Genomic DNA, 24,634 nt, shown 5'->3' with positions numbered 1-24,634 from the left:
TAACATTCATATAAGTATTATACTAATTTAGTCATAGACTTAGCTTCTAACTACTAATTATCAAATTGTAATAGGGATATTATATTTTAATAACTTTTAACTAATCTGCGAAATATAAAAACTTGCAACACGATTTATCATTTTTCAAATGAAATGGATATATTATGCTTACAGAAAAATGTCATTAGGTTGCAAATCCCACTTAAATTCAATTTTTTACGTTTTATTCTATTTTTCTACTATAAACAGGAATAAAAATGTACAAAAGATTGCAAGAAGGTACTTAAGTTTACTTTACATGTATTGTTATCTTTGTCGCTTATTTAAATGTTGAATGAAAGACATAAACGCCTATGTGACATAATTATTAATCAATTTGATGCAAAAAACAAATCGTAACCAATATTAAGTTTTACTATTTCACTAGTAATCAAAACTAAAAATGGAAATCTACAAGTAAAATTTATTGCACTCAGTCTTTCCGAGGACAAATAACTGAAATATGCTTAAAAATTAAGCTTCCAAATAATTTTTGTAATGTTCGAAATAACATGAAAATCTCTCAAAATCTAAAGAACTTTGTAAAAAGTAAAAAACATAAAGATGATTAAGTTAAATTTACATATAACTCGGAAAACTATTGTTATCATTTTTGTAAAATAGGCAAACTAGAGGAGGAAAAAGGACGCTGTTAAAGCAAAATGACAGATGTCGGTGACGTCGCGCATGCTGCACCGAGCACATCGCATAAGGGCGGCAGGGGTCTCGCCGACTCCTGAAGGTCTAGCGCACCCCGCGCCCGCACCGCGCCCGCGCCGCACCCGCACCGCACCCGCACCCGCGCCGTTAGAGCGCCACCCGCTAATTACGAGACGCTCGCAAATTAATCATCGCGCGAGATAAATCGGCTCGTGCTCGCTCCGAGACTATTTTGGTGGAGGCGGGGCGCGAACCGAGCCGAGGGGCCAGTCGCGCGCCGGCCGCCGACGTGTGAGCATCGCGTGTGGGAGCGCCGATCGTGTTGCGATGGAGCGATGAGGGCGTGCGGGCGCGCGGCGTTTTGCTGGGCCCTGCTGTGCCTCGCCGGTGGCCTGGCGGCGCCGCGCCGCCTCTATTGCGAGCGCGCCGACGTGGCGTGGCGGGCCTACCGTGCGCCGGCCGCCTTCGAGGCGCGCGTGCAGTCCCTGGCGCGGGACGCCGCCACGCTGCAGGTGCGTCGCGTGCTGCGCCGCCAGGGCCGCTGGCCGCGGGAGGACTCCATCCTGCGCCTGGAGCTGCCGCGGGAGGCCCTCGAGTGTTCGGGACGTTTCGAAGTGCCCTTGGAAAATAGAAAGAACTATATCGTGTTCGCGGAGCGGCACGGGCACGCTGCGGTGGCACTGGGCCCGCCGCTGCGCCGCACTGCCAAGCTGATGCGCCGCGTGCGCGCCGTCTACAAGCAGGGCTACAGTGAGTGTTGCGCTTCTCATACACCTACCCTACCGTACCTAACATGTCATATCCAGCATAAGTGATGAACTGACCGAGGTTGCGTATTTTTATGTCTACGTACACTTTTCACTTCAATTTGAAGTCTTCGCAGACTAAGAAAAATTTGACTGAAATCAGTCAGTTATTATGGTTTGTCCATTAGTAAATGTTTTCCCTTGTGTTTACAGAAATTTCTTTTTTTTATGGTAGGTTCACTAGGTATTTTTATGAAATCGTAATGTAAACTGAACACGAACCATGAATCGTAAACTTCGTCGGCGCTAAACGCTTTGCGGTTTCGTCGAAAATTTAAAATAGAAAAGCATTAGCTAACTCGAACTCTATTATTATATTTTTAATATGCCAATAAATTTAAGTGCTAACAAACATGCAGCGGGCAGGTGCATCGGGGGAACAAGTAGCTATTACGTGTCCATTTTAGGCGCAAGAGTAAATAGTGGCGGCGCGGCGCGGCGCGGTCAGTGTAGCAAGACGTGCGCCCGCTGCCCGCCGCCCGCCGCGCCCGTCGCCCGTCGCCCGTCGCCTGCCTCATTTATGCACCCTTAGTAACGGTCAGGTGGTCAGAGGGCAAAGAGGAGGCCTGTTAACACACTGCAAATAATATCGCTAATCGGACATTAAAACATAACCACTTTGTCTTCCAATTGTAATAGAAGAAACTCAATCAAAATCAAAAAAAATCATTTATATTTTGAACGAAAGCGGAAATTACGTCAGAAATAGTAATAACAATGTGTAAATTGTAATTATAATTGCACATTGAAGACCGTAATCTAGGATTAAAATCAACAATAATTATGCATTCTTAGTGTTGGATCTACCGCGACAAAAAATATTGTATTGTCATGATGAAATCATGCCATTAAGTTATTTTTCTATACTCATTACCTGCGTGTTATAGATCTACGATGTAGATAGGGTGGTTTCCGTCTCTAACTGAATATGTCTGTCACAAGATAACAGAAGCTTTATTAAGAATCTACACAATTAAAAAAGTCAAACGTTGAACCAAATCTTATCTTTAAAAATTTAGAGTCAAACTACATATTAGTTTAGTATTCAGTTTAGAAGAAGTAGACCTCTATGTTCGTGATCTACAAGAGTTGGTACAAATAATGTCAGCATGATGGTTTTGTCTTCCAGATCGTTCTTTTGTCCGTCATTCCACCCTTTATAGCATAGATTCCAAGAGTCATAGCATATACCTTTCACAAATATGCCGACACTGTACTGAATTTATCATTAAAACTGTCTGTCTAGTTATAAATGACCTACACAATTGTATAGAGCCTTTGAGTCAGCACGACACCGGAAATATCAGAAGTAGTGCCAAAAAAACCGATCCGCGATTAGCGTAAGAGATCGTACCGCGAGTGAGGGACGGGCACCGACAGGTCGCAACTGGACCGTGGCATGACGTCACCGCCATTCAGGTGTCGTTTGTCGATAGTACTGTCGAATTATCTGACTGTCCTCAGATACAAAGCTGATCTATTTGAGAACAAAAAACGCAACATACAATTTCAATTCTTACTTCCAATCAGATTATTTCCGAAAGCGTAAAACTACCAGCTTAACAACTCATTTGGTTGTGATTTTACGAGTACTCAAAAGGTTTATCTATCAAACAAAGCAAAAGCTTTTTTTATGTATAAAACGCATAAGAATAACACCTAATTAATGTAGAACGTGTCTGAAAATTAGTTTATCAAGGCGTAACATTTAAATTTGACAGTATTTGATCGCGGCAGCCGGCAGCCGTCAGCCGGCGCGGTGTGAGCGAGCAGCTCTGTACTAGCGCAGTGGCGCTTGCGGCTTGCGTCGCCGTGTGTTTACGTTCCCCGCTTGCTTGTTGCTCGTTAGCTAAATGTTTATCCTTCTGGATGCTATCCATCGTTTTTCCTTTGTTAATGTTCTTTTCACTTTCATTATTCGATTGTAAATCTGTCTTGTTGTGATCTATAAACTGTTAATATAGATCATGTCAAAACTCCGTACTCGCACCGACATTACAGTTTTTTTGCAATCTATAAATAATTGTAAGATTGTTTATACTATTGGCATTCTCCGTGCTATTAATCATCGGGGATATAAGTGCTTAGAAACCAGACAGTCGAATCCCTGAATTGATAAACATCTAGCGCCTTGAACGTTTTGGCTCACAATAAGCAATTGAAATAATTACCGAAATTCTCCAGTCTAGTCATTCCTGTCGCTATGTGGATTTAAAAAAGAAAAATAAACGAATTGCACCAACTAGTTTTAATCCAATGTTATGAAAATAACTATTGTTAATCTACATAAGTCATACGTTATAGAATTTGTTTGTAATGGCTTCTTTTTTACTTTTGATTTCATTCAATTTACCATAAAATCATAATACACAATTGGAGTTAACTTCAGTATTTGGTAAACATTTTTATCGTTTCAGCAATTCCTTTAGTTCTTCTGCTTAACTTTCAAACTATACATTGAAACTTAAATTATCTTAACTCAACATTTGTATCAGCCGCGACTTGCAGTTCGTAGACCTGTCTGTAGTCTCCATGACTCAACGGATTGTCACTAGATAGTGCTTGTGTATTTAGAAGATATACTTAAGTGTTAGGCATTGAGTCAGTCTATTTCTACTTTTATATTTAGATCATCGGATGTGATTTACGGCACGTCTCGTGCATGTATCATAGTGCTGGTAGTCGCGTGTGTGATCGACCTTCTCATCGACATCACACAAGTCTGCTATAGTTCTCGTCTTATTAAAAAGCTTTTATTTGACGAAAGCGGCGTGCGGCGCGGCGCGGCGTTACGGCTTGGCAATTCTCCATTATTCCCGCTTCGCTCCGGCGCGCTTTGACTCCTATTAGAAATATTAACATGCCTCGTATTATAATATTTTATTATCAGCGGTATTTTTAATCACTTTAGACGTACGGATAAAATCTCACAGTCTGTTTGTTGAGTTGAAATGTTTCGAAATGTCTTTTACTATGCGTTGGCACAATTATGCAATTTAATTTTACTATACAATTAAATTACTAACAGGTTTTTTTGATTTTTTGATGATTTGAATTCTGGATGTTAAATATTTTTATTAAACTAATTGTTTATTTAACGACAGTTGCAATTTCTCTCAAGCGTACGAACATAAGAAGTAAATTCAAAACGAGTAAATCGGGTAACAAATTTTCAAAGACCACATCGTTGTCCATTCATTTATGTTTTCTATTCAATAACAAGAAACAATTAAGCGTCAAACAGCGTAGGAGCGCGTTAAATGGAATTACTGAGTTGTGACGTTTACATTTAGGGGATGAACGTGTGTCGGCAGTACTTTGAGCGTCGGCGGTGGTGCGTGGACAAAAAATACCTACAATTAATCTATGGGAGCATTGAGTCGAGACCATTATGTCGGCGGGTGCGGATGTACGCGTTAATCGCAAGGCCGACGGTCCAATAATCCAGCGGCTGCCATTGTTCGGGTCCAGCCATCGATGTCGGCGATGCGCGGTCCCGGCCCCGCGACACCGACGCTGAAATGCTAACTTACCGTAACTCCTCAATTCCATTATTCCCCATCATTTGTTCCTCTATCACTTCCTTAGCCAGTATCCGTTTATGCGGCTTACGGTTAGACTTAACTCTGTTTATTTACATTTACTGCTTCACTTCTAACCTATTCAAAGATCTTGTGTTGACAAAAGTTTCAATTTATTGACCTTCGTTTACATTTTCACGTCAGTCTTCTCAACCATTTCAGGTAGTATCAGAAAACCTATGTGTATCTCACATTTTATTCATGATTTATGTCCACGCATTCGTATCAAAGATGTCAACGGAAAGGGAAGAAAGTTGTGGCCTTTTCGCTGCCGTTGTTCGAATAAGCAAAAGTAACCAAACGCAGCTATAAAGATGTAACCTATTTATCGTATTGAAAGTAAACATTTGTACTTTAGAAATATGAAGTAGTTTCTATTAAACGAAATGATTACATGTTTATGGATGGTAGATACGTTAAACACATACAAAAAAAAATATTAAAGAACCCTAATTGGGAAATCATAATTAACGGGGTATTAATTGCCCCAATAATAAATGACCCATTTTCTAGTAAATATTAAAGAACGTAAAACTTAAACCCAACAAACACATGTTTACACCAGGGCAATGGCAGAGATTGTATCGAAAATAAGTGTGATAATTAAAATTTCATTCCAAAAAAGCCGGAATCAACTGTAAGAGCAATTTGTGTAACAAATACAGGCCGAAAGTAGCGGAATTAAAGGTCAAAAACTTACGCAGCAACTGACAGCGAACTTTAAAAAAAACATTCATTAATTTTCACATGATGTGTTTTTATCAAGAAACGATAAATGTCACGGGCCCGAGTGTTGTTTGTGACGGGGCAATGAGTTTAAACAAATGACAGGAGTTTCACTTAGCCTAATTTGTAATTATAATGCAACATAAAGTTAAATCGAGTGTCTTACGGAGATGATAGCCTTTGATTGTTAAAATCTAAGGATTGTTAATCTACGTATGTTATGACGGATAAGTTTAAATGCATCATTAGTGCTTTGTCTTATTCTTCTAGATTCGTTCTAGCTTTCTCATATTCTATCATCTTTATATTTTATTCAAATACATAATTCTGCTCTAATCCCTACAATCTGCAAAGTATGTACTGCATGCATATCTATTTACACCCTTCTTACTCACACTTACTTTGGACTTCCACTGCTTTTGTTTCCATTTGCATTTTTATTGTTTATGTGATCTTTCGCATAGTATGTCCACATTAACCTTTTGTTTGTCAATTTCTCCATCACTGACGCTACTTTGTTCAAAATAAATAACATACAATAAAGTACGATAACAAATTCGCCAACATCAACTCACGTAATATCAATAATAGCCCATTAACTTTTAACAGGCCGCGTTCCGATAATTTCGACGCGTAGAATTCTCTCGCGACACATTACGACGTCGCGGTATTTCGTTACTCTATTTGATTACTAAATGGCATTTGGTGCCGTCTGGCCCAGCCTTAATGTACTCCGCATTGTGTGTTGTTTGTATGACGCTATTAATTTGGCGAATGGTCGAGCCTATTGACGCGAATACGATAAGCCCCCGTCGCGTTAATCCACGTGGGACAGTCTGCGGACGTTCGAAAATATTTGTAATGTCTCTATTTAATTAATTACAATGTATAATGTACTAATAATTAAGTTATTTAAATGAAATTCATACGATCTATTTGTATTTCTAGTATTAAGCAAAAATTTTATATAGAAAACTTGTATTGTTTTTGCTCACGAAAATTACAAAGCGGTAAAAAAATCGTGTAAGCGGTGTAAGTATATGTGTTTCCTTGAAGTTTTGCCGATTTTTAACAACAGGCACTTTACGTACTCGCGTTTAAAATTAATACACCTTTTAATAATTCTTTGACGATCGTACAACTCTTTATCGACAGTAAAGGGGTTGATGATCACTTAAGAAAAAAATAAGAGAAAAAATTACACGTTACAAGTCGAGGGACGACCGATGATGTACAATAAGTATTTGATTGGTATCAATCAGGTGTCATTAGTGTGTGGAGGCTAGGTGGCGGTTACCTTACGGTCGCGCACGCGTAATGCGAGATGTGTTAAGTATCAATAAATCAAATATTACGGGGCCGATGTATAATCATTGCGCATATAGGATGCGTCGCGCTCGGGGCTCGCGGCTCGGGCTGCGGTAGGGCTGCGCGTAATCAGGCTGGACATTAGCGGCCACCCGCGAATGCGTAATCAGCGCGCGGTTACACTGACAAGCGGTAGCGGTCGCAGTTCCGCAAGATATAAGGGGAATAGTTCTAAAACAACGAGATAAGGCAAGAAATGTTTTTTTTTTAATGTAAAGGAATAATAATCTAATTTACATAAATGTCATGAGCTGAGAATCATACAAATATTTATACCATAAAAACTATGTACACGTTATTGCAATATAGTTTTGAATATAAAGTTGATTTTCTCTTAAATATGTTTTTATGTACTACGTTCTTGAAGTACAGTACAAATTAATAATTTAATACAAAATAATGTTTCCTCTTCCGCTTAACACTAAGCTCCCTCACAACATGTGAGGGCTTTTAATAAACCGCTTCCAGTATCGACGGTAAAACGTTAATTTCGAGTAATACCACATACATTGATCATTGGCAACGTCGCGAAACGGAACAGGGTACTTATTGCGCAGTCGTTGGATGTGCGTGAGAAGGTTTGCGTCGCGAGTCCTACGCGCTAAGGCCCCTAGACCTGCGGACGCTCGCTTGACACTTTAGCGTTTTCCCACGGTACTGCGTTTGAGATTCTTGCAGCATTACATCTGATTTTTCTGATGCCATCTCCCTTTTATGTTCATATTGACTGTATATTTATAAGGAAATTATACAATACTTCCTTTTTGTTGTACTTTTATACCTTTTTGGTTTACGGAAAAACTAAATTGTGATATACATTTTGGATAGCAGAAAACAATAATATTTTTGGGTTATTTTTCTTGGTCAATTTCTCTGTGAGTTTGATCCCAAAAATAATAAGAAAAACTGTCATTGAACAATATTTCAGCAATTATTAGTTCAATTAATAAGATAAAAATAATCGTTAAAAATTACGTTGTTAAATAATCGATAAATTTCGTGCGATCGTTGTAATTACGCGGGGTGCAATTTTAAGTGGTTGATCTTTACCTCAGTCTATTTTTCTTCATAAATTTAATGAACGTAAATGATTACCTCTGGACGACATATTGTGTAACCGGTGACATGGCTTCGGCTGTCGGTAAAATTTAACATACGCAAATGTCGAGGGCGTGTAAGCAAGGTATGAACATGCGCGGGAAAAATTATCCGCTAACAACTTGATTTAATGGTTTCAAATTAAATTATCACTCAAAATATAACTCTATTCGGATACATCAAGCAACTTTAAGTGTAGAAAAACTTTATTTTTTACAAACTCTTGGTATTAACTTAACAGAAAGTACAACTACGCTATAAAACTTCACTGACAAGAACCACAAATTCGCTACCCGCTCCTGTTATCGCTATAACCTTTCAACTTAAAATAAACTAAAAACCCCAATTCGTATGACATTTAGAATTAATTGGTAGGCGCGGTCGCATAAGTGAAAATGTCTACCGAACATAATTTAGCATTTAAGAAAGTACCGAACCCCGCAACGGACGAAAAAACTGTAAAGGCTTTTAATATAAACCGAATGTTTCTTCGTAAATGTCTTAATTAGGGTCAAACATGTAAATTTACACTTGTATTCGAATAAGTTAATATTAAGTCATTAAATGTAATAAACATTACATACTATGTTTAGTTTTTCTCAATAAATGCAAAGATCTACTTTTTTACTCATATCTGTAAATTTTACGAAATTTATCATTAAACATTAAACTATTACTAAAACAAGCACTTTTTATAAAATGACAGACACGTTTATGACTATTGTTTCTTTTTTCAAAGCAAAGTAGTTTTTAAAATTCAAAATATAAAAATTAGATAATTCAAAAACTAGACGTCATAATATTACAAAAGGTAAAATTTTCTAAAAGAACAAAGACAACTAACGCATAATTTCCTAACGTCTAATTTGATAGATGTTTACATCATAATATTAATTTATTACTAAATGTATTCTTAACTATGTAACTAGACAGAAAATGTAGTAAAATTGCTAAGCAATCGTAATAGATGTTTCGATATATTCGCGACATGTGGCACTAGCGGCAGGCTATCGTGGCATAGTGTCGTGTACGAACATAATCCTGCTCGCAATACGCCGCGCACGTCCGCCGCAGACCAGGCAAGCGATCGCGTACATTGGCGCCGCCTCCTTAAAGGGCGATGCGGTTTTTCTATTGACTCGAAAATTAATGTCATTACCTCCGATCATAGGCAGCATTGTCTATGGCGAGCCAAGTCGCGCGGTCGTTTACACTCATAGTTACAAAAGAGTTAACTACATAGTTCTTAGTTGTTTTGTAGATAAGTCCCCTCGTCTATATCTTTTGAAAGAATCTCTTCAAAGATGTTGCTAAAGTTAATTTAGACAATACATACTTAGATTTCTTAATACAGCAGAGAGTGAATACAACGTCTGGGTTTTCTAACTTTAAATAAACAATGTTCACCAAGAAATCTAAAAAAAAATGCAACAGCGCACCACGAGTCAGATCGTCTAATCGCACATTAAAACGTCAAAGCAGATATCGGAAACGGTTTCAAGAAGTCGACATTTTTAAAAATCGAAACGCTTTTTATTTCGGCATTAAAGCAGAATAAGAGCATGCACCTTCTCTAATATTGTCTAAAAGGAAGCGACGCGCCGAGTGATATGTGACACGTGGCGCCCCCGCGGCAAGACGACACATCTCGCATTTTTACGACGTCGTAAAACAAACTCTATGACACAGACATAGGGTCCATAGCTACGCCACAAATCTTGCCGGTCTCTGAACTCTGAAAATAATATTTCAGTTCGAGCCACTTGCGTTACGCAACCGATGTTATAATTACGGAGTTAGACGCGGTTTTAAGGCAAAGATCGGTAATATTTCATCCAGTCAGTCAGTCCGTGTTAGCTAACGTAGCATCTATTCTATTCATATGGTATGTTTATCGTAGTAACTTTACACGACCATAGTTAACCTTAAAATCATCTGCATAACCGAAGTTTTAAGATTCTGAAAATTCTTTTACGAATAAGTATACTTCGTATGGTAAACATTGTCTAGTTTAGTTTATCCTGATTTTTTTAATTAATAGTGTTTACAGTCTTAGCTAATCACTATGTTTTGTTGAAGTCCTCGCGGAATAAAGCTAGTGGCTAAATACTTTGAATTTTTAATGTTACTACTCTTCTGAAGGTTCCTGTTCATTTCAATAATGAGGAAATACGACTGTATATAATAAGACTATATAACCTAACTGTATAAATATAATAAAAAACATGTAAGGAAAACCTTTTCTTTTGTTAAAGCTTGTGATATACCACAATATGGCATCTTATCCAAAAAACAATCATTTAAATTTTCAGAATAAATTAAGACGCAAATTGTATGTTAAATGGTTACTAAAAGAAAAGAGAATGCGTTTATTTAGGACTAACTGACATTAGAATAATTCATTATACAAATTAACGAAATCTTTTCATTTCTTACTCCATAACAAAAATAATGGTGCGGCTGTGAAACTGGAAATGTGCTCAAATGGTATTACTATAGAGTTGTGGTATGTTTTGGCGGAGTGCAGGAGTAACCTTGCACGGCTGTAACGGGCCGCGACCGAGCGAAATATGTGTGACAGAAGGCGAGTGAGTAGAAAAAGAAGGCTCGTCCATATTAGCCGAGGCGATTATTGGTCGTCCGTATGCCAGTTGCCGAGGCCCGGCTAAGTGGAATCGTTTGTGTCACGCGCTGCCTGCCCGCTCGCCGATCGGCAATGCCTAAATCACTTTCAATTTTTAAACCACAGCTTTGTTACCTTCTTGCCCTTGTGTGTTTGCTTGCATTGACATACAAATTATCTAATTAAATTACTTAATTATCATATTGAAAAAACGAATTAGATTTACTTAAACGCGATTAGACAGAGAACCGATTTAAACTGAATTAGGTTTCTAAACGTTTTAAAGCTTACAATATACAAGTAAACTACACTAATTTAATACAGTTATTGTAGATCTAAAATGGAGTTGTCCATCCATACGTCAACATATGTGGTAGCCGACTGTATAAACGAACGCAGTCTATCTGAGTGGGTGAAACCGCCGAAATCGATTAGCGCCGTCGCCACCATTAAAATTAAGAATCGGGATTATAAAGCATGTAGTTTGAAGTCGACAATTGCATTTAATAGCTAAATTGTCGGTAAATGTGACCGGGCAATTAGCCGACATCTGTCTTTCAACTCGTGCGCACCGCGACGTCGTATAATTTCACTGGCGATTTTATAATTCGAGAGTAATTTTGGGACGTATCGTAAAAATTGTTACGTAATGAGAATTCGAATGTGGCCCTCTTTTTTTACTTCTGTCAGCTCCGAATTTGTGTAAACGGCTGTCGAGTGCACTCAGTAGCAAGACCCGGGCGCGTCTGCCGCGACCGCTAAAATTGCATCGCTTACGAAAAATTGCGCGTGACACAATGTCTTTTTTATTAATTCGACAGAAGGCACATTAAATAATTATTCATATTAATGATTACGAGCGGCTGGTTAATTTCTTTTGAGTGTATAATTTTTTCAGTTGCGGTTTTTTAATCGAGCATTGCGTTTTTCGGAAATGGTAAAGTTCATGTAGTTCACGGGAGTTCAGTGACGTATTCCATAAAGTTGCCGAACTACTCCTATATCAAATCCAACAAAAGTATTACATTAGTATCGGGCGCAACTCTATTAGCATTTTTCGAAGGACAAATTTTTGTTTCAATTCTTTGTTAGTTATTCAAATGTCTGTAAAAAGTGATAACTAGTTAATTTCATCATTGTTCACTTAACATCCAGGATTATGATTACAAACTAGCTCTAAACCACAGATAATAATTTATATTAGTGCCTTATACAGTTTATTTTATTGTGATGAGAGCTTTCGAGCTTTTAGCTCAGTCATTAAGCTTAGATTCGAATCCTAGAACAAGGAGATAAGTGGAACATTCGATGAGCTAAATGGCCGCAGCTGTAAAGGTCACGACTAAGTAAGGAGTGTTTTTTTGCAAGACAAACCTGCGACTTCGCTTCTGGTTCTCACGCGGCGCGCACTCTCAGTTTGGACAAAGAATGCGTACGGCTGTTTATTTTAAACAGCCATAAATATTAACACGAGCAATAAGCAATAACGTTGCAGACAAAACATAATTGTACGCTTACATCATCCTCACAAAGGAGTCGAACCGGCGACCACTTGCGGCTACTAAGCGTATGACATATGAGTTATATATATCTTACTAATATAGATGCGAAAGTTTAGATAGATGGAATATGTTGTTACACTTTACCGCCTAAACGGTTGAACGAACCTCGAAAAAGGCATAGATGTAGAGCAAACTCTGGCAGAACGCATAGGCTATTTTCTTTTGTGTTTTTTAATTCCACGCGGCCGAAGTATAGCTAGTGAACCTATGAAGTGATAATAACGTTCACAATTGATTTTGCTATAAATAACGAACTCGCTGACTCAGCTTAGGTACTTTTTCCATTTAAGGATAGAAAGCAGGATATTGACATGGTTATAATAAACCAAGAATTTCAGGTGTGTTTAATTAATTTAACTTTTATTGTTAAATTTTCTTGACCACATTAATTTAGGTAATGTGGGAATACTCTGCACTTGTGTGCAGAGTAATAATGAAAATTCTCTAAGGTCAATAACCTGGTATATACGAAATGTATCTAATCTCAAAAACCATTAAAATTAGCTAGATTCTTATATGAAATTCAAAGTATTTGCAATTAATGAATCTCAGTTATAATTAGCGCTAAGGAATCTGTTGAAATATTTTGCTAAAAATTATTGCGGAATATGTAAACTGTAATTATTCAGTAAAAAACATATTCAACAATTTTAATTATATTTTATTTGAATTCATATAATCGAGTGTTATCTCAAAATCAAGAAGTAACTGTCAAGTTGTCGACGATATATTTTGCAGTAATAAAAATTTCCTTGAACACTCTTTGAAAACGTATTATCGTACTTCCAAACGTATCTACTGATTTTGAAATGTCACGAAAAACATAAACTTTACAATGATATATTTTTTACAGAACATTTTTGGCTATCCTTAATTTGGCATAGTCACCTAAATAGTTTATTTTGCATATATGCATGGTTTGAGACCTAATAAAAAAAAGGTTTCAAACTCGTCTTTATAACAGGCTATTTAGGTCTATTATAAAGATATTAAAGTGGCTTACAAGACTGACACTATGCATTAGTCAACGATAACTATGTTCCCAGTTGCCGTTGCATTTTTAATTTTTAGGATAGCAATTGATACGTCCTTATTACAGTATCGATGGGAAATAAATGCCGCAAAGATATAGATCGGGGTCTTCTAGGAAAGACCAACATTGTGTGCTAGCGAAGTGTTAGAGGTAAAAAGTTGAAACTGGTTGCAGTACGTGCGGCTTCATTGCGAACGCGAGTCACATAGTGTGCCCACCGCCTAATACGTATCCGACCTCGGCCGTACTACGCCGCGCTGGCGCAAGTAACGCGAACCCAGCGGCTTAAAAAATCCAACGATGATGCTTATATGTCCAACTGGTGTCAACACACGCGCAAAACATCGACACGTTTCTACCTTTGATTGATTATCTTCGATTTGAGATTCTACACATGATTCGCTACTGTTTGTTTTACCGAAGAAAAACAATAAAAAAAGTGATTAGTAGTGCTGTATGCAAACTTACTAATTCGATTATAAAGATGTAATATATTGAATTAATTTGTGGAAATTCTGTACAATGTTCTTCTTTATGTTTATAACGAATTTAATATGTGATCAAACTACTCAACTTCTTTATAACTTACCAAACCTAGTTCCTACTTTCCGCTGTTTCTTACAAGCTTTGTTCTCTAATGCAGCTATATGCAGTTAGTGGTAGATTAGTGATTTGACTGCGTAAAATGTAACGGTTAAATCGTTTTAAATGGTAAAAATAATTTAGGACCCAAACTTATTATAAAATAATTATAGTTTGTACAAAACTTTGATACAAAGCAAAATATTTCGAGTCTCGATACGCTTTCGCACTTGACATTAATTTACAATTGGAGGAAAATAACATCAGAAAACTTACGTGACAAGTTACACCTTTGCGTAAAAAAAAATAATGGCGTTTCTTTGTAATGAAATACTATTTCTTTGGGATATTCGTTTATCTGAAAGTGTTATTAGCATGAATTGCCAAGCTTTTAAAAACTATTTTTTTATTACTTTTGACAAACAGTAAACAGTACGTCCAAAATATGGCATTAAGTTTACAATAGATTTGATTCAAGGACCTAAGTTTAACAAATATTTAGGTAACTTGCTACGAAATAAATGAAATAATTCCTCTCACATAGTTTAAGGTTAGAAAAACTATGTCTAGGTTAATCTTATAGCCTAGACCGAATAAAATATGTTAGGTTTTATTGCGGTAATGCTTGAATGTACCGCATTAACGCCAAACATAACCTTAGTGAATTGCTTTAATTTTTATTTGGATTTCTTTCATCTGTACTATTAAGAGAAGTAATACTTAGTTTCCATAACAACTTACTTAGGTTTATTTAACATATCTGTAATGTTATTTTTGCTCAAACAATGGATTTTCTTAAATACATTAGATATTCTCCCGATATGGATCGAATTCCCCGGACCATCGGCGTGTTTATTAAATGTCCGCAGACAAGCCGATGTTTAGTCTAGTCCCGCTAAGTCTGGACCTGGACGCCAGGATGCGTTGGCTAACTTAGGATATCTGTTTACGTATTAACTACTTTACGTACTAACGTCTCGCGTGAAACGTGGGCGACATTAACTTTCCATTCAACGATTCTTGAATTTCTTGAAATTACCAGCCCAATTAAACAAAAAAAAGTGTTTTCGATAAGTCTGTGCCTTTATTCAAATATATTAGATGTGAAATAATAAAAGCAAGCTAGTTGAACCAATCCGCCCAATAAATAACTACCGTGAAAGTTTTGTCACATTGAAATAACGCTAGGAATTTAACGGCCCGTCAACACCAAGACCTCGCATTTTAAAATATTCTAACGATAAAAATATCCGATTCATATAACATTCGAGCAGACGCAATAAAATCCGCCCCTGCGTCAAACCGTCTGATACATTCTTCAGACTGGGGAACGACAGTATCCCACGTGAGGCGAGATCAAATGCTCGCTAGCGTCTAGACACTGATGATGGCGCGGAGGGAGAAAAATGAGTTTATATATAACTTTACAAGTTTGCTAAATGGGCCAGATCATATAATGTAAACAGTTGGGTCAACGCATTGTACGGATACGTCAGTTCTGCGAAGCGCCGACTTTTCCAACTCAATCCGTTATCAAGGTAACAGCTATTCGTGTACACCCGCCCGCACAGATTGTGTATAGCGCCAAACAGAATAAAAGAAACTTACGACTACGTGTGTACTGTTAATGAGTTTATTAAAACTATAAGATAAAGTTTATGTCAAAAAAATGGTAAATAAATGACATGTTCGTGTTATAATCGACATAGATTAAAATATACAGATGAATTGAGTACCTCCTTCTTTTGGGAAATCGGTCAAAAATAGTATTGATTACTTTCTAAGCGTTACTAGTTACTATAAGAATAGACATGCATTACTAGCAATAGGGTAGGACGTTTTTGCGTGACCGCCGAGGACGCCTAAAATCTGGGTATTACTTTTATATACCACTCTTAACACTCCCTCCCCCCTAGTCATGATAAACACAACCCTAATATACTTAAAACCGATACTGTCGATAAAAATACATTGAACATCAAATCGAAGTCCTACATTTGTAAATACTCAAATCAGATGGCATGATACGTATAGGCTGAACTGAATTTTGCATGCTCTAGCTAGTTGTCCTAGGAAATCCAGGCAGATGTCTTCCTTGACATTAACATTCCGTTCCATAACATAACCGATCTGATATGAAAGCGGATGCACACCTCTTTGTTTACACTAACGTAATTATATATTCTAAACCATTCTACGCACTTAAAACTATGAATCATTGCAGCACCTTGCTGTTAAAAGTTTTATGACCATATGATTGGGGAACTTGCTCTAGTTTATAAGAGCAACGCACACATTTGACTAAACTATCGCACAATCGTTGTGCGATTGTCGATTGTTTCTCAGCCCATTCAACTGTTAAGTTGCACAACTACAAATACGAGTAGTGTGCGCACCTCCATATAAGCTCATAGGAATTAAAGGGAGACTAAATAGTTGTGCGATAGTTTAGTTTTTGGTGTTTGCATGCTCTAATATCAGTGCTAAAAGTTGGAGTCACATATTTGATATTTGAGATCTATTTTAAGAAAAATAAATTAAATGGAGCCTACATTTTGTTTCATTGTTAACAAATGTGGCAAAGATAAACATTGTTTAAAAGAAGACGAAAACAGTATGAAAATAAACATTTTCATACTATTTTCACATTCGCATCTGCAATTTCAAATGTCTATGGACAGCGGTCGCTTCACCTTTGCGGCGAATTCAGGTTTTCAAACACATTATCTTCAGGTTAACTTAGTGAAGAAAATTAAGTCATAAAGTAGTATTTGTTATAGTTTTACATCTGTTTACTAACACTACATTTGTTGTAAATATCGATGTATTGTTTGGTAGAGTAAAGAATTAGTTAATGGTTCTCCATGTAACTACCGCGTGCGCGGGGCTAACTCCGCGGTTTGTTTATTTGAGTGTTCCACAGAATGTTGGCGCCGCGGTGCCGCTCCCCGCGCCCCTCACCACGCTTCTTAGAATACACTTAGACGCCTAGTTTTACTAAATCCGTTCTATTGGAAAATGAAGCGTCATTTTCTTAGCTCATATCCGCAAAGGAAAGTGCGCTTAATCTTGAGGCTCCTGGCAGTTAGCAGTAGGTTAACTAAAGACAATGTTATTGCAAATCTCATGGGAATGTCGTATTGTGATAGTTTAAACAACTGAATAGTAATGTGTTATTCGATAGAAAACTCCGTAATTTCATGTAAGAATATTGATCAACCATCTTTATCATTGCCAACTGCTGTCTCATTTACTCTTATTGCAATATACCTTCACAAAGATCGTAACATACAAGAGATAGATCATAATCGTCAATAACAGATTGGCGTCACTCGTCAGTCGGCAGTCGGCAGCGCGACTCGACCATGCCTTTTACAACACGCGCCGCGGCAATACATCACGCCGTTATGGCGAGCGGCGCAGTCGCAGGCGCAGGACAACCAACCTCTATAAATATGTATCTGGATTCTACGTGTCCGTAAAAACATGCAAACAAACATGTAATCTGTTACAGATATGTCACCGACACGAACTTTGTCACTCTATAATCGGAGCAAGCACAGTTCGTGAGAGCCATTTGACATCACAGTACTGAGAACTTACACTTTAGGTTATCAATCAGTTGAGTTTAGTTTACTATTTTTTCACAGTTAATGAATTGCTTAGTCCATTTATAAACTGTCAAAGTCCACGGTCGTTGAGAGATAGAGCCATTTTGACTTTTGTATTTAAGTTAAACGATTATTCACACGTAAACAATTAGGTTAGCGCCTCATAATTACAATAAATTGTCTTTAATATGCGCTGTAACCATCTGATTATTAAACTGCATAAATAGTAGGTAATAGAACATAAATAGTAGATCAGTTCACCGTTTACTTTATTGATATTAACATTATTAAGCATTTTAAATCAAATCATGCAAATTTATAATAACAGTAATAACCGCATTAAATGCTCTTATATTGACTTGAAAACCGTCCTTTAACAAGGTACGGAACAATTTTCAACCTATAAATGCTATTTAAAAGTTATGCTTAAGGCGGAATTATTTGTCATAGATGACGTCTATTTATGATGGTGATGACTTTTTGTACTTCTAGATCTTATCATAGCTCCTTTTAGAAGAATTATTTGCAGATCAGTAGAATGTTTCCTCAAGCTATGTTTATATCTTCCTATTAACTTTCTAATGCAATATTGTAGGATTGAGCATCGCATCAACATTATCGAGGATAATAAAACCGTGTGAAGTAGCCGCTCGTTGTATAGAGTGGGCATCAATCTGTTTGTACGGCGTTGTCTCGTTGAGTATGAGTTAGATGGCCACCGCGGGCCGCATGACCCGATATCTATAAATACAGAGCACAACCATCAAGCAGCATCACAAGCCGCCACGAACAGTACTGCCATGCCGCAAGCTATTTATACGCGCGACTACTCACCGGCAAAACGGCCACTGAGTAACGCACCTATTGTTAACTCACTTGTCAAAGTGCATTCAATAGTTTTATTCTATTTCATTGCACACATGTATTCTACCAGTAAATAAACATTGAGCAATCGACTTTCAGCTATTTGTTATTGATGTTTTGTTGTTTACATGTATGGATTAAAAAAACAATGTATACAAGTAAAAAGGCCGCTTCGCTCTGTCGACTAGACTATCGATTTCGTTCTCACCGCGCAACGCTAGTTATCCGCTGATGGAATATCTAACCCGACGCTACCGTGAACCGAACTATGAACTGAAACAAAGAGACTTTTTTATCAATAGATAACTGTCTCTGGCGATTTTCCTAGCCCGGGTCAGAGACCGCTCTATTCTGTAACATTTCCCACGCGGATCGCGGACCCGTGTCCGAATGTTTCGGACTTCAATTCAATTTTACGACATTTTATCCTAGCAGATAGCTGTACAATAGAATTCTTACTCGTGCGTAAACCATCAGAAGCTAAATTTCTATTGTAATAATTAATAATTTAATATTTTCTGCCATGTTTCTTTAAACAAAGACAGGTAAACTCTTGGGCAAGTAATAACGAAATGATGGCGATTTAAGATTTACGTGCAAATCGGTTTAACTTAATTTTTTCATTGATATCTTTCCATTTTATTTAAACACAAATTAAAATCTTAATCAGCAACTATCACTGATTAAAATTGCAATATATATTTTCTCAAATCCCCAAAACCTTAAAAGACCTTCTTTAAATTAATTTTGATGAGTTTTAACTTATCAAAGTGATAACTACATCCTAAATGCTTCCATACTTCGATACGGTGATCCCATATTAAATGATCATCGAGTTAAATCATAATTAGCATATCAGGAAATAAATAATACGATACATTGAGCGCATTTAATAACTTAATTAATTTTAATAGTCGACCGCGTCTCAGATGAAGTGATGCCATTAGGATTCAATTTCGTATCGCGATGTTATCAGCGGGAAGGTCAGTGAGAGAGTCACCGAGGACCCGACGCAACGCACAAGTGTGAATACTTTTGCGTGTATCAAGATCACACGTGTTATACATATTTTAACTTATCTAGCGTAAGGTGGGGACAGGTGCGCTTACCAAATGAATATTGATACTTTGTAAACAAAGTTAGAACTCGGCAAATATCAGATTACCTAAGGCGTCGATAGAAGAGGCAGCTTATATAAACTACTTGGAATAAGGCCATATTTATAGAAAACCACTAGACCTAGGTGACCTAGCCTAGATAGTGAGCTGGAAAAGCCTGCAGGATTGGTATCCTCACAATCTCAACACATCATGGTTGATGTATTGATAAATTGTTATAAGAATCCCAGCTTGACAGATAACCTTCGCGACAAGTCCGCTGACCTCGGCCCATAAAAGATTATGCATTGTTACTGCGACAAGCAAACAATAAATACATTAACGCAAAATGCCCACGACAATCTGATGCCTTCATTACAGAATTACTTTATAATCATACTTCTGATTGCAATTGCTATATGCATGATTACTGAAACAATGGCCTGTGTAGCGCTTCAACAGAAAGGCAAAAAGGGTTGCCGATTTTAATGCAATCTTTAGGGCAATAAAAGGCAACAAAACTAAAAAACAATGTTTATTTACAGTTGTGTAAATCTTGTGCAACATTCAGATCCTTAATTACGGTAAAAAATGCAAAGACATAAAATTGTATACCAGCAGATAAATTGTACTAGCAGGATATTTGAAACAGAGCCGCAGATAATAATTAAAAAGCAGCTCACGTCTACACAGGCTACCGTTGTCCCGTAGTATTAAAACAAACAAGCTAAGTGCGCGGTGGGCGCTGGGCACCAGGTGAGCGTCGCTAGCGCCGGATAGTGATTAGTGCCGGCCGAGCGGCGAGCGGCCGCTCGTTTCCGGTCCACGATAAAAAAACTCCCGCGCAGTCACAACAAACGGCGAGACGCGCCACCGCCACAGACAAAAGTGCGGTAACGCGACACCTGCTAGGGCTGTGCGCACGATCGCTTACAAAAATATCGACAAAATGAAAAGACCTATTTTTTTTAATTAACGGGGCGTTAATCTGAAAAGTTTATTTGTTGCGGTTTAAGTCTATTGTTTTACATGTAAAAATTTTTACGACGATTTTCAAAACGTTTAGTGTTTTAGATGTCGGCAACGGTTTTTGTTGTAGTTTCATTTACTTACTGATATGAACTTTTTGTTTTTTGTGGAAAATGCCGTTAACTTAAATTATCAATAGTTAAACCTAGTATCATAATTAAAACGTGATATTAGTCTAAGATAGATTCAAAGTAATGCTTCAACAGTTTCCTCATACCTGTGCGTGTTGCATTTAATGTAAACGCCGCAAACTCGACAGCGGTTACAACATAATGTGTGTTCCAATAATATTGGATGGATTCCAACAAATTTTCCAGTTGCAAAATTGTACGTGCATTCGCTTGTGTGGAGAGATGATGATACACAGTGACTCAATAACATTAATATTATAATGTTTTGATAGATAACTATATGAATTTTAAGCTGCAATTCTGCCAACAGATTCATATTGTTATATTCTCGCAAAATCGTCTTACCATACTACGTCATATTATGCACACGTGCTTTTATTTATCGAAGGAAAACTGTCGGGTCTTATTATCTACAGGATATAAATAGAAAAAAAATTACGGATGTAAAGCATCAATATATTCTAATAATAGAAATAATCTTAATATTTTTAATATACATTTAAATTTCTATTTATACTAGCATATTCTTTAACTAACTTCATTACCGGTGTTTGCGTTAGCGTCAGCAATTTATTATGCAACGAATATAAACGTATTTTGAGTTCATACAAAAACAAAGTTAATAGCGAACAAGCGGTGATTCTAAACATTCTACTAAATTGAACAATAAACTTCTTTAAACTTTTTAATGAATACGGTAGTTTTATAAACTGTACTTGCCAACCTGTATATAAAAAAACTGCACTTTTTAGCTTTTTTTAAATTATATTTATTTTAACCTAATAAATGGTACTCTTAAATCTTAATTCTGATGAGTAGCTGTCAACGATCAAAGCGCGCCACTCGACTCTCGATAACAGACGATCGCGCACGTCACTACCTCGCCGCCACAGAGCACGTAATAAAGAGGGTATAACAGATGCGTCTGTTGATTCAGTATTCTCCACTTTTCATATCCACGCGTCAATAAACACTTAATACTCATATTATGAGTTACATTATCAAAAGCTTGTATCGCTACTCGATCGTAAATCGATTTGAGGAAACGATCACTCGAATGAATCGATACGAGTTTTATTCTAGATGAAATCGTTTATCGAATGTAATACGTTCTCTAATGGTGTTGGCATTTGATATATCTGCGCCGTGTGAGATCACTGAGAATGATTATGAGAGTTTTATCGTTAACACATTCATTTGTTTGCAAACAGATATTATACTGTCGTAAACATTGCTGCGTAGTTTTAATTAGTTTGTACTCACACGATACGTATGAGATATTAAAAAGACTGTTATTATTAATATCTATAATAATGTGACCAAATAGAATACAAATTTCACGTGTATTATATATATTCAGTTTTAAACATTGAATTTATTGACATGGTTAAGAGTGGGTAACTTAGCGAAGGAAACTTTTTTTTTAATATTAAGGATAAATAAATTTTGTGAAAAATTAAACGTTTTGCAACATTTCTCTATTTAGATTTACATCTCGACTGACATAAAATAAGGAATGCCTGTAACCTTTTAACTCAAAGAGCATCTAATCATAAGGAAATACATCTAATATCGATCTATAAAATCCTGAGTTGTAGTTACGACATCGCACAAAGCCGACGGACAGTTTCAGACATTTTTTTAAACCGCGCTTGAAAGATGTTATGCTCGTAACAATTTTACTGCGCAATCAATCAGTTCGGAATAAGTTGTACAAGAGGTGCATTGCTGATAAACATTTACTGCTTTACGATCGGTGGTCGACTGCCTTTATAATATTACACCTGCCATTGACGATTAAGTTAGAATATATTTATGTATAGACCTTGATAACTTAGCCCGGTGGTCGCATGTTATACTGCCCGTAAAGTTATAATGGATTGTAAATAAATTATTTTTATGTTGGATTAATCAATTCGGTTAAGAAAGAAAATAAGGATAAAAAAGTTAACTTGTGTAAAAATATAATAGCACAAGTTAGATGTCAGTAAACTTTATTTGTTACTATTTTAAGATAATCATAAAAAACTTTTTACGGTCTGCTTCACGTTTTAAAGATATAATTTTGCTATCTAAATAATCATCTGATTTAATTATAGAGGGGTGTCATTAAGATCGTTTTCACGTGAATTAGTTACAGTAATAATTGTCGACGTAAACGTAGTTAATTAATTTTTTTATTAAACTCGAAATAATGCTGATAACAGGCGTTTTATGAAGACAATAAAAGAAAACTATAAAAAAGCTCCGTCAGTAGTGATGTCAAACTTAAAGAAAGAGAAGGAAAACAAACAAATATGGGCCGCCCGCCCCGGTGGCCGTTAAATCGAATTACGCGCGACTTTAATCAGCCTCTGCGAGGACGTTTTATGATAGGCATTAAACGTCGCGGCGCGAGGTCGCTGAACTTTGAACCGAAAACTACTTTTTAATGTTTTGTCTAAAAATACGCAGTCTCCGCGATTATTTATTAAAATTAAAATTACATTTTACAAGTACATAGTACGTCATTACGAAATGAATGAAGTCCCTAATAATATTGGCCTTCTCTAGAGCGCTGAGATAGTTTCTCCACGATGTTTATTGCTTATCATATGTTGGACATAAACATCGGAGTGTGTGAGCGTACACAGTCTATAATCAAAACATCGTCATACAAAGGTCACGTCACCGATTGAATCACTAACGCACTTACCAATATTGATGCTACACACTTCGAATAAATTAATCAGAACAGCTGTTTGTATCAGTTTAATAATATAAGACGTAGTTTGTAATATAGTAGTTTGTTTTTGCAATAATGGAAGATATTTTAACGGTCAATTTTCTAATGAATCAACATTCCAGAGTTGTTTTCCCCGCGGTCTATCTCTATGATAATCAGAATTTTTAATGCAAACATTTTCCACGTCAAACACACAGTGTTAACGGATGTATTTTAAGAAAAATTAAAAAAACACCTTAAGTAATGCTTTTACGAAATGTTATGCGAAATATCATGATTTTGTTCGAATTATTTGCACTGCTGTAATTTGTCAAAAATATGAACGACGCGGAGTTGGCACCGACTTGTAACGCACTTGACCTAACTTGTGACTAAACCCGCTCTATCGACATTGAGTCACTAAATATAATTAAATGAATTAAATGGTGCAAATTTAATGCCTATAATATGTACTACACAGCACATTACAGCCCAGTACGTGGCATTTGAAAAAATAAATGAAAAATGTTTATTGATTATAGAAAAACAAATAACCTAAAATTGTAAATGACAGAAAATTAAAAATATATCTTAAGTTACTATTTATGGTTATTCTAGTTAATCTGGGGATGGCCACACTAGACATTGTCTGTATTGTAGCCACCGGAATTCATACAAGCAACATAATCCGAAGTGACTTATTCTATCTAGAGTCTAAAGCACTGTATCTAAAATGTAGAACCTCGATATCAACCATGACACATTTAACATCAGAATTCATAACAAAATCATGAGAACAATTTAATCGGCAATCGTTAAATCACATAACGCGTTTTATCGCCGCTGCGTCCCTTTCCTTCGGCACGACTCGTATAAAAACTGAATCGTTTACATTAACGCGGTCATCTGTATATAAAAAAGGGAGATTAACATTAAAAAAGATCAGATTTTAATGTGAGTTTCGTCGCGTCGGAACGTGGGAACGCGCGCTGAAACAATACCGTGACAAAAAGTCTCGCGGCGGTTGTTAGCGTTCATTAGCGCACTTTGCCCGCCGCTAACCTGCCCTACCCTGCACGCCTGCCCGCCTGCCCGCCTGCCCGCCTGCACGAGACTATGT

General features: G+C 36.8%; 1 protein-coding gene across 2 annotated transcripts in view; it reads left to right on the top strand.

Annotated features, from left to right (window-relative positions):
• The first annotated feature begins 844 nt into the window (after positions 1-844).
• The window catches only part of LOC106101896 (protein vein), a 45,373-nt gene continuing 21,583 nt past the window's right edge, over positions 845-24,634 (top strand). Inside the window, exon 1 of one of the 2 annotated variants that reach the window (XM_013281262.1) lies at positions 845-1,449. In XM_013281262.1, coding sequence (XP_013136716.1) covers positions 1,035-1,449 — 415 coding nt within the window. In that variant the 5' untranslated portion in view covers positions 845-1,034. The remainder of the gene's footprint in view (positions 1,450-24,634) is intronic. The other variant, XM_013281254.1, reaches the window with a different exon arrangement.

Source organism: Papilio polytes, unplaced genomic scaffold, assembly GCF_000836215.1.
Source record: "Papilio polytes unplaced genomic scaffold, Ppol_1.0 DF824303.1, whole genome shotgun sequence".
NCBI classification, from domain to species: domain Eukaryota; kingdom Metazoa; phylum Arthropoda; class Insecta; order Lepidoptera; family Papilionidae; genus Papilio; species Papilio polytes.
This window is presented reverse-complemented; position numbering and strand designations above follow the sequence as displayed.